Source organism: Tiliqua scincoides, chromosome 2 (assembly GCF_035046505.1).
Source record: "Tiliqua scincoides isolate rTilSci1 chromosome 2, rTilSci1.hap2, whole genome shotgun sequence".
NCBI classification, from domain to species: domain Eukaryota; kingdom Metazoa; phylum Chordata; class Lepidosauria; order Squamata; family Scincidae; genus Tiliqua; species Tiliqua scincoides.
The window spans coordinates 242,185,940-242,200,048 of record NC_089822.1 but is presented as its reverse complement, the minus strand read 5'-3'; the positions used below and the strand labels follow the sequence as shown (position 1 = coordinate 242,200,048).

The window sequence follows — 14,109 nt, the reverse complement described above, 5'->3', positions numbered from 1 at the left end:
ACTTATACCTTGTCAATATGAAAAGTATCATTTTCAATAGGTTTGTTTCTGAGAAATGTTTTCAGATTGTAAATTCAGCACATAGCAGTGGTTCTTAAGATTTGTATGTTTTACTGACTTTGATAGTGGCCTTAAAAGTTGTAGCATGAATTTAAAATGCTGGATTTCTGCCCCATTATGATCTGAAATTCAGTATAAAATCCTATCTATTGTTGAAACTACATCCTATCTAGCCTGCTGCTTGAAATTCCTTGAAGTCTCTTGAAAGAAATGCCTGGCACTTCGTGTCTTCTTAGAAGCTGTTCTGATATTACTCCTGCATCTTCTCCACCCTGTGTCAGGTGAGACTGGGAATGGGATCAGGCTCACATGCTTCCTCCTCCTCGATTCCTTTCACTGTAAGAACTTAATATCTAGATTGGGCAGTCTTACAGTTATTTCAGTGGTGGATCTCCTAAATATTCTACCAACGAGAACCGTGGTTCCCAACCTTTACAAGAAGGTAAGGGGACCATTAAATCTATGCGGGGCCGTTACAGTGGGATGGTAACAAGGCAGTGACAGTGGTGTTGGTGGTGACGGCTCTTCTGGGTTTGCACCACCAACAAAGGGGAAAGGGGGCTTTTTTAACTTACCTGTGTTTGGTGGTGGCTGGAGACATTGCAAAACCTGAGTTCTCTCACCACCACTTACCAATATGCGTAAGTCCAAAAAGCCCTTATTTTCCTTCATCGACTGGGCAAACCCAGAAGTGCCATCTCCACTGTCACCACCTCATCGCCAGTCTTCTTAAGGGGTAATACGATGGTTCTTGCTGCCCTGAGAGTCACGACCCCCAGGTTGGGAACCACTGAACTAAAGAATGGGAAGAATGTTGAGGAAACACATGAGCTCAGAAATTGTTCCCAAATCCCAGTGTGTGTAGAGGAATGGGGCAATTATGTAACCTTGTCAGGACTGTCACTTTTATCACAGTGGGCCACAAGTCAATCATAGCTTTAGCTAAATCAGAAGAGGGATGTTGAAGAGTTGATGCTCCATGGCCCTGGTCTTGAGGGGTACATTCTGGTACTTCTCTGGAACCTATCCCCAAGAGTTGAACTTCATGGGACTAGGGTTCTTTTAATAACTCCTAAATGCAAGGCACGTGAAATGTTGCCTTGTCGGGAAGAGTTGAACAGACCTGTCAAACAAGTTTAACCACTATGCTTATTGTTAGAAAGAAACACTACTGTTTACAGGGATATGAGCTGATGATATGTTTAAATAATGTAACTTTAATGTTACATTAAATAATGTATCTCTGTATAAATTTGTTTTTGTAACAGTGTATGTATTTGCCAACAGCAGAATCCAAAATTATGCATAATATCTATATAGGCTATCTTGTGTCATACAGACATCTTCTAGCATGAACTACATCACATTTTTAAAATAAGCCTTGATTCTAAAATTATAATGACTGAAATGAGGGATATTATTTACATTCTGTGTGGGTGTGAAGCATACATCTGGATGCTGCAGCTGCTTAAATGAAGATCACTTTGTAGACAAACTTGAAGAAATGTTCTAGTGACAACATGATTCTAATTTACTAGAATAACATGGCTTATACCTGGTATTTTGTGAAGGCAGGCTATGTATTTGTGGATGAGGAACTGTGTTCAGGCACTTCTTGAATCGGAGACGTCTACCACCTGGATCACATACTGGACAGTGATGTTGCTCTTCATCATAATGTCATTCTGTAGCTTCATTTTTCCTACTGCTGGGCTAGCGCCAATGGTAACTGCAGTGCTGAGATACTTGGCATCCTCTAGGTCAGTGGTTCCCAAACTGTGGGTCAGGACCTGATTTTTGGTGGGTTGCCAAAGGGTGATGGAATGCTCAGATAACTAATTGCCTCAAGCCCTGAAACTTCAAAAATCAGATACTGTAGCTGCAAATTACCCTGCAAAGAGCTCAGCTGCTGCTGTTTGCAAGTATGTGTAAATACAGGGAGATAAATGTTTGAGGGTCTTTTCCTGGTCATTTAGAAATAAAATTTTATTTCTTTCCAGATCTCCTTTTTTGAAAGTTTGGTAAACCTAGATGGGTCCTGATAAAATGTCATTTTAAAAAGTGGGTCCCGGTGCTAAAAAGTTTGGGAAGCATTGCTCTCTAGGTTATTGGCAAAAAAAAAAAAAAAAAAAAACTAGGTAAAAGTAACAATCAAGCCTTCCTATTCAGAAGAGACTGAGTGTGGGCTCAGCCACAGGTTCCGGATTCAAATGAAAATTTTTCTGTCTATGTAACACTGTATAAATTGAACTATTTGTTTCCATATTCCTCTTCCTTTTCTTCTGTGTCTGTGCAAGTTTTTCTTTTTTCGTTTTAAGAACACACTACCCTTCATTTAAGTATATGTTTTAGAAAGATGGTCTTCAGAACACTCTGTAAATTTGCCTGTAGCTGCATGTGTGGAGTTGATGCAAGCATATTCAATTAAGCTGACATCAGCCTGGGGAGGAATTGATAGGAACCATAGGAAGAAGTTCAGAAAAATACAGGTTGGAATGACTTGGTATTACTTGGCTTTGGTGGCTTGGTTTTTATGTTCTTAAAATGCTCCAGCCTCTAGAAAGTCAACTTTCTATTTCAGTCGCCCATCATCTGCTATTAGCATGCTGATGTTTCTCCTTTAGTCTGATATAAGTACTGAACTGCCTGTGAATTGTAGTTCTTAGAAATATTAGCCACTCATAGTTAATTTGCATAACTTTCAAAATACATTGCTTCAAATGATGCAGCTCTCTGCTGTGAACGTCTGTAATTTTAGAACAGAAGTGTCTCCATCGTCTGTGCTTTGTTCTAAATATAATTACTTGAATGTTGCAAAGGCCGGGAAATCGACAGAAGCGCCTTGTGAGATGTCAGGCCACCAGTTTGCTTATGAAGCAAAGAGTATGCGTGTGAGCAGGCTTGCGAGGCCACTAATAAAATAAAACTTGTTAATAAGTTGGCTCATTTTCTGCCTCAGGTACATGATGAAAAATGAGTAGCACTGTGTCACATTCTCAGCGCTCATCTTTGAAGTGACATTTCACGGACTGCCAACACACGCTGTTCCGCCAACAGGAGCAGCAGATTCAGACAGCAGGGAAGAAGCTGCAATACACAAAGCAAAGTGTAACTCAGCATGGGCTGCTGATATGCTGGATAGTAGTATAGCAGACATGGGCACACCCACTCAAGCGTCTTGAAAATTATAATATTTCTGCTCCTTCCTGACCTGGACGGTCCCACAGCAAGGCAATTTCTAAAGCTTTGATAGTAACAGCAGGAGTTTCCTTCCCCTGCCTGGCAAACCTCTTCACTCTGTGCATGAGCTGGGAGGCACAGAGAGTACTTTCTTGTTCACATTTTCTCTGACCACCATGCAACAGGGAAGCTGGCTCTTTTTTCTCTCATAAGTTTGCTTCACAGCATGTTTGACAGGATGAAAGGAGAACTTTGCTGCTACTGCACAACAGCAATATATAGCAGCTGAGACCTGTCACTTTTTAATCCTTTTTCTGTTTATTTGAAGACAAGAGCCGTATTCTCACAGTTCGGCTATCATAGTTCTTTTAGGCCTGCTGTAATCAATTGTGAAGCATAACACATTTATTACCTGCCACATCTTTTGGATTGTAGGTCTGTCATACAAAGGGCACAATCCTAACCAACTTTCCAGCACTGACTTAGCTGCAGTGCAGCCCCAGGTTAAGGTAACAAACATGCCCTTACCTTGAGGAGGCCCCCTTGACTGCCTCCCCACTGCAGGATGCAGTGCACACCACATTGGCACAGCTATGTCAATGCTGGAAAGTTGGTTAGGGTTGTGCCCAAAGTGTGGTTATTCTTTTATGTGACTCTCAATCAGTTTTTGGCTTGATTCTCCTGGCATTGCTATATTTGGCTGAAAACTAGACTAGAAGAAGCCCAGGAAATCTCTATCTAAAGCAAATGTGTGAACAGCCACTGTGTGTCTGTTCCACTGTGTGTGTGTCTTGTCCACTGGTGCAAAATTACTGATATTTTCATTGGCTTAAATGTTACCATTTAATCTGACACATTAAATATTAGAAACTCTTTACAGTCTTGGTCTTGGTCCAGGATACGTTATGGAGCAGCATTTACCCATTCATTCCCGGCTTTCAGATTACAGGTTGATATCCTGCTTCTAAGAGCCCAGTCCTATGCTTGTCTACTCAGAAGTCCCATTAGAGTCATTGGGGCTTACTCCCAGGAAAGTGTGGATAGGATTGGGCTGTAAGGCATGTATGTGTGTGGATAAATAAATAGAGCACCCTGCATTGTAGAACTGTTTCCCTCAAAAAAAACAAAACAAAAAAAACTTACCAGTATGTCATTTTTTATTGCATCTTCACTGATTTCTAATTATTACTTTTGTCTACAAATTCTTCCGTCTTTCAATTATGATTAATTTATTTTAAAGATTTATGTAGTACTTGTCCAGAAACTCAAAGCAGTTTATAATACAATAGTAAAAATGCAGGTCCAACCTTGTTATTTACAGATTTTTTTGTACACGGATTTGACTCAACATGAATGGCCCCTGCAAATGAGAAGGAATGAATATACTGATCCCTGGAGAAGGGGAAAAATACACCCTTTTAAAATCACAGTTTAAAAAACTGCTTTTTCTGTTGCAGAGAGACAGTCATACAAGTGATTACAGGTATAACCTAAGTATCCACATATTTTTCTATCTCAGAGCTGATGAGAAGGGCCCTTTAAATTAAAGGAAAACAGTCACTTAATAATGTCAGAGAGGGCAGCCGGCTGACAATTCATCAATCATTCTCCCTGCAGGCTTCACTCCTTCTTTCCCCCTTGCTGAGGCTCTTGGTGAAGGGAGGGACTGCTGCCTCCTAGTGAAGCCTAAGCTTCTAGAGAGAGACTGTGTGCATTACAGAGGTCAGCAAAGCTGTTTTTAAATCACCAGAGCAGAGACTTTGTTTTTTAAATTGATTTGCATTAGTGCGTTTTTTGCCATTCACTTGAGTTCTTGGAACAGAACCCTCGTGAATAATGAGACTCAACCTCTAGTTGAAAACATAAATGCAATAAAATAAAAATAACTGATACAGGAGCAGATTAAAAACTTGAGAAAGTTTTTATGGTGACCATGAAATCTTGAGCTGGTCCTATACCTGGCATGCATATTGAAATCTCCTAGCATCAACATCCAGGCGTATGCCAGCGCCACATTAAAGACCCACCACTACCAGCTCAGGCAGGAAAACTGCTAGATGGCAGGGCACCAACAGAATTCCAATCCTATCTGCCCCTGAGCACTAAATATACATACGCAAACCCTGCACAACTCTGGAACAGGTCACCTAGATAGGCGGATAGATGCCTGAGATGATGGTGACACTTCCTTCCCCTGAAGCCATGGCTCCTGCGTCACCCCAAAACCTGGGGAATAAAGCTTGGTGAGGCCCACTTCATCCAACCAGGCCTCCGTTATATACACTAGGTTAGTGCTGTGAGGATAGTTTTGTTATTCATTGTCCTGGTGTTCAACAGCAGCACCTTCATGCCAGAGGGGTTGCTGCTAAAGACACTGTCAGTCAAAGGGCTGGGAGGATGACCATAAAAGGGACAATTCATCTGTGATTATATCTCCTCCTCCTGGAATGGCCTGTCCGGCTTCCACCAGTATGTTCATTGAACACAACATCTCTTGGTTTTCTTGAAACTGAAATAGAACCTCCAGGGAACTAAATAAATAAATAATCAGTAATGGGGCACTCAGGTTCTTTTCAGGGGTGGTGAAAACTCGAATTGTGTTCAGCTGTATTTGTGGAAACTACAAATTTCTACATGTTTCTACTGTTTCCCAGTAAGGCATCAGTCAAGGAGATGAGAGAGAGAAAGTGAAGCAACGGATAAGTCTCTTGTTAGAGGTTTCACATCCTTGTTCAGCATCAAAATCTTAAGTGTGGAGGAAACTTGATGTAGGAGGCTTCTTGTGTTTCCTTGACCCTGTAGTTCTTCATCATTTTCCCATTTATATTGCACAGGGTATCTTCCTAGTTTTTTTTTTTTTTATTCCATTGCAGGCATTTCATTTATTTACAAAAAAAACCTAAAAAAAATCAGTTTCAAAAATTTTTCAAGTTTTATTTATTGATTTATTTTAAAAAAATATTATGCCTCACCTTTTTGAAAAGCTCAAGGCAGCTTACAAAACTTAGTACATAAAAACATAGCATAAAATGATTTTAAAAAATTAAAATCTAGATAGTTAAAAACCAGCACAGCACTAATATAATAATTCTAAAAACCCCTAGGTGGTGACTCGTTAAGAAAAAATACGCAACCAATTGAAAAACACATAAATACACAATAAAAAAAGCTACATAAAAGACAACCAGGAATATTCCCCCCTACCCACCCCCAAAAGCTAATGTAAATAAAAATGTTTTTAGGCCTCGTTGGAAACTTTCTATTGGAGGGGCAGATTTTAGATGTTCTGGTAGTGAGTTCCATAAAAGTGGTGCCACGCATGAAAAGGCCCTGTTTCTTGTAGCCGTATCCGTCACTTCTCCTGGCAGCAGCACACTTAGCAGGGCCCTTTCAGATGATATAAGAGAGTGGGCAGGATTATATGGGAGTAGGTGGTCCCTCAGATACCATGGTCCCAGGCAGTATCAGACTTTAAAGGTAAGTATCAGCACCTTGAATTGGACCTGGAAACAAATGGGCAGCTAGTGTAGCCGTGAGACCAGTGGCTCAACTGAGTCAAGCCATCGAGCTCCTGAGACCACACGGGCTGCTGCATTCTGTACTAGCTGCAATCTGTGGACGCAATGGTGGCAGAGAAAAAAATCTCTTCACTGCCACAGAATAGGTACAATGATGTGCTCTAACCCATGTTCAGTCAGCGTGGTTGTGAGTCTTTCTCCACCATCGCTGAAGACATCTACCTTTCCGTTTGATCACCTGCAGCTCCCTGGTAAACCAAGGAGCACTTTTGGATCTAGAACATGGCAGAGGTTGCAGGGGAGCAATCTGCTGCACTGCTCTGGTCATTTCTTCGTTCCAGAGGTCAACCAGAGCAGTAGATGAATCGCAGGCTCTTGCAGCAGGAAAATCCCCCAAGGTTCTCAGAAAACCTTCAGTATCCATCAGGCCTTGGGGACAGACCATCCAAATTGGTCCACTGTCTCTACAGAGGACAGGTGCAGCAACTACACTTCCTCTACCAGGAAGTGATCTGTCCCAGACAAAGTTGAATAGTTATTTGTTCATATAGAACAGTGTTGAAAGCAGGAGAGATTGATATTATCCTTTATGAAATATATCTAAACTGGTTCTTAGTGTCTGAGCTGATCACTGAGCCACTTCTTTTAAATTTGTGTCTAAACTGGTAAGTGTTAAAAAAAACTGGTGAATTTGGACCAGATCTGAAACCATATTTTTAAATGGTTTGACTCCATGCTCCAGGATCTCAGTCATAACTCAAATCTTAGCAGTAACTCAAGCCTAGCTCTCATGGGTATGTTGTCTCCTTGCTGAAGGCATAATGGAGTTCAGTTGATCTTCTGTCTGGACTTCTGCTCAAGTAATCAGTTGCAGATTCATCACATATCAGCAGTTGATACGCTGTGTGAGAAAACAGTACTTCGTCTCCAACTGTATCCATTTAGTAGGATATGCCAGGCTCCTGACTTGTTGACTGTTTGTTCTTTGTCAAGACAACAGTAATTCTAAATGTCATTCTATCATAGAATGTACCTTGCATTGTTCTGTATAAATGCTAAGCTTGGTATTTCCAAAACCAATGATGATTAGTCATGAATGCATAGGCTGTCCTGCTGGCTGAAGAAATTGGATGTCTTAGCTGTACATTATGTACCTCTTAAAACAATTCTGAGTGTTGCCACATAGCCAGGTTCAAGTGATGATGTAGAAGTGACAGACATGCTGTAGTGCCAAAGGAGGCTTTGTGATTCACCAAAGGGTTTTTTGGGGGGTGGTTTGGGATTGGGCAGGAACTTGGTATATGCTCCTCTGCATAGTGTCCCACTTATTCTGGGAATCTCCATTGCAAACTATGGTGTGTGTAATCATGCTAAATGATAACACCTTCATTAGAGTTCTTTTATTGTATTGCTAGTTTAAAGATGAAGCAAATGCTTTTAAATTATTCTGCCTTATTTTATTTTGAAAGACTTTTGTCCCATTTTTATATTAGAACCAGTCAATCATTAAAACAACATAACTTTCATGACAAAAAACCAGAGGAAAGAAAAACATAAAAAGCAACTCAAATAAACAAAAAGCCTTGACATCAGAGAAAGAAGGAATTTTTTTTGCAGCAAGATAGGTCAAAGACTGAGCAGAAGAGCACAAGTCCTTTAGCACCTTCTGAGGCCTACCTTCAGAAGGAGAGGAATCACTATATATAGTACCCTCACTCCTGTCCTTGTCACTTGACTTAGATGGATACCATGGTCGATGGTATCATAGGTGACTGAGAGGTCCAGGAGAATCAACAGGGTTGCAGTCCTCTGCACTTCCTGTGCCAGGCACTTCTGTTAGGGCACTCCAAGGCAGTTACATACTCCAAGAAAGTATTTAGAGACCACTCAGGTACCCTTGAAGAAGGCTAGTATATAAATATATTAAGTAAACACATAAATCTCTATCCCAGTTGTTCCCAAGCTTTTTAGCACCAGGGCCCACTTTTTAAACATCAGTCTATCAGAACCTACCTAGGTTTACTAAACTTTTTTTAAAAAGGGGATTTAGAAAGAAACAATTTTTTTTTGTAATAATAACCAGAAAAAAGACTCTCAAACATATATGCCCCTATATTTACACTTGCTTGCAAACTGCAGAAGCTGAGTTCTTCGCAGAATAATTAGCACCTGCATTATCTAATTTTTGAATAGTCTCAGGGTGATCTTCCCATCACCCTTTGGTGACCCACCAAAAATCAGATCCTGACTCACAGTTTGGGAACCACTACTCTGTCCTCATCTGCCTTGGCCTCAGTGATGTAAGCCAGATTAGTATGCTTTTCAGAATCGAAATGATAGTTAGCTTTCCTTTAACCAAACAGACACTAATTAGCGATACTTTAAAACTCAGTGAGCTGCTAGCATGGTAACAGTAATGATAAAATGGGGACCTCAGTGGAAAAAAGATTAGAAGAACATATATCTCACAAATGTCCAGTCCTTTGTCCCCTCTCTTGGTCAGATTCCAGTTGCTATATTTTACATACAGAATAAAGTGTGTTTTGCATGTTGTCGTTCCCCTCCATTTTGTCCAAATAGGAAGGATGAAAGGCAAAGGAGCTGATGGGAGTTGTAGTCTTTGCAAGGACTACTTTCTTTGGCTACATTCATTTTTCGGATAGAAAATAGCCAGAAGTAACATTGCTAGCATTCTTCTGGCGCAGTTTGTTTAAAAAATGGAACCAGAATGGCATTGAATGTACTTCAAGGTGTTTTCATGATGTTTAATCATTGAAGTGATATTGAAGTTATCTTAAAGTTATTAACTTTAAATTATTATATAATTCTGAAATCTTACGAACGGATGACTCCTTTTGTCCAAGTTCAAAAACCCCTCCTCCACCACCTCTCCTCTTTGCTGTATAAGATGGCTGTGCCTAGTTGTTTCCTTAGCACAGAGCAATATGATAACATTTCATGGAGCCTGCCATGTTTGCTAGCCTCAAACTCAGATTACTGGTGTGGTGAGTATGCTAGAACCTGAAAAACGAATTTGGTCCTTGTGTGCTAGAAGAAAAAAGAGCTCTCTAGCGCTAAAAGCTGAAAAATAAGCCAAACCTTTGCTGCCTTTCTTTATTTCCGTTCAAATAAAAGAGGTGGGGGGAAAGCACCTCAAACAGTACATGGGATTGCCTCCAAAACAATGAGAGGTGAAGAAAAAAGCCCCTCACTGCCACAGGGGTAAATAAAGGATGTATTTAGAAGTCTGGTGGGATTTGAACTGAGTTTCTTGAGCTCTGACTTGAAAGCAGAATTTTGGATGTTCTGCTTTCCTTTGTGGGGAGAAACTTAGAACTCCCAAAATTTGTTTCTGAATCTGAACCTAGAGAACATCAGTGAAACTACTAATATTTTCCATGTTTTTCCCTTTTGATCTCCTGTTGGCCCCTTGGCTTTGATCCAAACAAGCTTGTAAGTATGAAATCCAGAGGAAACCATGATCAGTAATGAAAACTTAATGGAAATGTGCATTTTCTTGTTTTACTAGTTGCTGTATGATTTATCTGTTAAGGTTTGTGTGTTAAATACCTCCAAAATATTCTACTTTTCAGATGAATATGACCTGAATGTCAATCCAAAATTTTCTGATAGGCTATCAAAAACGTGTATGCCTGTATATTTGTGGGTATATATTTGCCATGTATATGTGTATGTAAGACTGCAGTCCTTTACACAGTTTCCCGGTGAATAAGTCCCATTGAACACATGGAACTTACTTCTGAGAAAACAGGCCTATGTTTTCACTGTTAGGCAACTTAAGATTTTGTTTTGCTACAGTTATACCAAGAAAAACATGATTGTTGTGGAAATATTTAAAAACTTGCCTTTCGATGTATGAACATACAGTAGTGCTGCATCTTATGCGTATTTAACTTATGTTGCATAACTTGCATATTTAACACACTTGGCAGAAAAAAAAAGAAAAACAATAACTTACATAATGCTGGCAATTTCACTCGCCATGCCACTCAATGAGTAAACCTGGGTCTGGAGAGCAAATCTCCTGTTCCTTCAGTCAGTTTCAGTTCCCACATGCTTTTCTTAGTTTTTAAAGAGACAGTATGTATATATTATTATTATTATTATTATTATTATTTATTTTATTTAAGGGATTTTCAAAGGTAATATTGAGTATTCAGGACTTTCAATTTACATGCTGACTGCAGAATCTAATCCTTCCCCCTCCCCAGGATGCAGTACTAACTAGTGCATGTGTTGGTATGAAAATGGGGGGGGGGGGCCTTTTTTAAAAATCCTAAATAGGTGGTGAGATGGATGAAAGAGAGAAGACTGTGGTTTTGAAAAGAAAATGCACTTGCTAGTGTACAGAATCTGATTTTGTTCTTGTTGGCAACCTTCAGTCTCGAAAGACTATGATATCGCGCTCTGGATGGTGGTTCTGGCACAGCGTATAGTGTGGCTGAAAAGGCCAATTCGGGAGTGACAATCCCTTCCACACTGGGAGCAAGTGTAGTGTGTCTCTGGTCTGTCTCCCTGGCTATGGGCCTTCCTTCTTTGCCTCTTAGCCTCAGACTGTTGGCCAAGTGTCACTTCAAACTGGGAAAGGCCATGCTGCACAGCCTGCCTCCAAGCGGGCCGCTCAGAGGCCAGGGTTTCCCACCTGTTGAAGTCCACTCCTAAGGCCTTCAGATCCCTCTTGCAGATGTCCTTGTATCGCAGCTGTGGTCTACCTGTAGGGCGCTTTCCTTGCACGAGTTCTCCATAGAGGAGATCTTTTGGGATCCGGCCATCATCCATTCTTACAACATGACCAAGCCAACGCAGGCGTCTCTGTTTCAGCAGTGCATACATGCTAGGGATTCCAGCACGTTCTAGGACTGTGTTGTTTGGAACTTTGTCCTGCCAGGTGATGCCGAGGATGCGTCGGAGGCAGCACATGTGGAATGCATTCAGTTTCCTCTCCTGTTGTGAGCAAAGAGTCCATGACTCGCTGCAGTACAGAAGTGTACTCAGGATGCAAGCTCTGTAGACCTGGATCTTGGTATGTTCCGTCAGCTTCTTGTTGGACCAGACTCTCTTTGTGAGGCTGGAAAACGTGGTAGCTGCTTTACCGATGCGTTTGTTTAGCTCGGTATCGAGAGAAATCGGTATCGATTTTGTTCAGAGGGCTGGTAAATGTGTACAGTTTCTAGAAATAGGGAAGTGCTCATACAGGTATGGGGAAAAAATGAATCTTATTACAGTCTCCCCATTTATAATTGCATGCAAGTATCTTGAAATACTAATCCTAATAATGTTGCATCTTCATTTAACCAGAAAAGATATATGTGAACATCTCTGTTCATCTTTGGTGTATAGATGGATGTTGTGTAGTTTTATTTGGAAACCATCTGATGGTGGTTTTCCTTCTTATTACCTCTGTAATGCAGGAAATTTTATATAAATACCATATCAACTTAAAATCTAATTATCTTGTATATACAGTAGATGTCATCCACTTTGCCAGATCGCACTATCCATTTATTTATCAGTGGAATGCACGCCCAAATTTCCTGTCTATTTTCTCTTTGCTCTCTCTTTAATGAGTGTTTTGTAGATCTGTTGCTCTGGTACCAGATGGCTAGGATATAATATGCTGTTAAATAAAGCCATTAGAAGTTCAGTGCTGCCTGGTTATAGCTATGCCTTTAAAATCATGTAGCCCAATCCTATTCATGTTTTGCTAGGATGTAGGTTCCACTGTGTTCATTGGTAGCTCAGCTTCCTTTTAAGTTTGTATAGGGCCACAGCTTTACAAGTGTCTTAAACATTTTTTAAATGCCAATAAAGGTTTATGAAATGAATGAAATGAGTCTTAAACATTTTCCCTTTTTTATATACACAACTTTCATAAAGAACTGTAGTTGAACTCAAACAGTTTATCTCAGTAAAAGGCTTTTTCCCCCCTCTGTGACCTGTCCATAGTTGACTTTGATCTTTCTAAGGTGATGTAAAATTATTTATATCTAACTACCTGCAGATAATAACTACTTTATGAATTCTTCTGAAGGGAAGAATTATTATACATTATTATACATTATAATATTATACATTATTATACATATAAGGGAAGAATTATTATAATTATTATACATTATACATTATTTTGTAATGTTTAATAGATAACTATTAAGTGTTCATTTCCCCACTCTCACATGCAGCTTTTGAGACCGAACTGTAGTGATTCACTGATGATGGCATCATATGGTTCTTTTTTCATAAATTGTTGTAAAATCATTGTGATCAGCTGTGAGACATACCCTTTGTCTTTTTATTTTAGATATGCCAATATTTGGTCTTTGCCCAGCTCATGATGATTTCTATTTGGTGATGTGTAACCACTGTAATCAGGTCGTAAAACCACAGGCATTTCAATCACATTATGGTAAGTGCTGAACTTTTTTTTTTTAATCATTAGGGGTGAAGTGAAATTAGGATTAAGTCTGGCAATTTTGGATTATCTCTTTTTGTGACCTTTAAAGCTGATGGTGCACATGGCATTATGTAAATATATTACAATCATGAATTGTGCATTCAGTTACACAATTTTTGTGTAAAATTATAAAAAGAGTGTTCTGCAAATGTCCTTTTGAAAGTGTCAGATTATGAATGCTGCCTCTTTTGATGTACAGAAACTATGGAGTTTATGCACTTTATGAAGTCTGTTGGACTGTTCTTCATTACAATAAGTTACGTTGAATAGGTCTGTGTGTGAGTGAGAGAAGTGACCTTAATGTTGAGGATACATAATCTGCCTTAAGACCTCTTCGACACTGTTGGAGAGGAATAAAGTACCTTTTAAGAAAGATCTAGTGATATGTCATTTGGAAGAAATTACACAATTGCTAAAATACAGCAGACTTCAAGGGGAAGAAATTAAATTGAAACATCTTGGAAGTAAAGCAAATATGGTTCATGTGTATTAAAATCTGGGGCTTCTAGTAGGAAAAAAATTCATTGTTTCAAGGAACTGGCTTGGTTGTGCTAAATTTTATACTAACTATGATTTGGATGTGTTGGTATGAGTGGGTAATTTTACAGAGTAAGTGTAAGTGCTGCGTGGAAAAGCTAGTCCCACAGAGGTTAAGGAAATGTTTTCAGTTGCTTTCCAATCTTCTGCTTTCTCCTTCACAATTGGAATGTTACTATTCATATTTTGTTTATATGATTTGTTAACTTTTGTAAAATTCTTTTTGTTTATATTACTTGTACCATCATTGAGCAGTTGCTATAAATCAGTTGCTGCCTCAGTACAAAGCCTCATGCACATGTTTATATGCTTGGCTTTAATGATTACTGTATTGCCAAC

At 39.5% G+C, this 14,109-nt stretch overlaps 1 protein-coding gene across 4 annotated transcripts in view; it reads left to right on the top strand.

Annotated features, from left to right (window-relative positions):
- The window catches only part of ATXN7 (ataxin 7), a 136,196-nt gene that overhangs the window by 67,579 nt on the left and 54,508 nt on the right, over positions 1 to 14,109 (top strand). For all 4 annotated transcript variants that reach the window (XM_066615005.1, XM_066615007.1, XM_066615004.1 and 1 more), the window contains one exon: positions 13,081 to 13,185. In XM_066615005.1, coding sequence (XP_066471102.1) covers positions 13,081 to 13,185 — 105 coding nt within the window. The remainder of the gene's footprint in view (positions 1 to 13,080; positions 13,186 to 14,109) is intronic.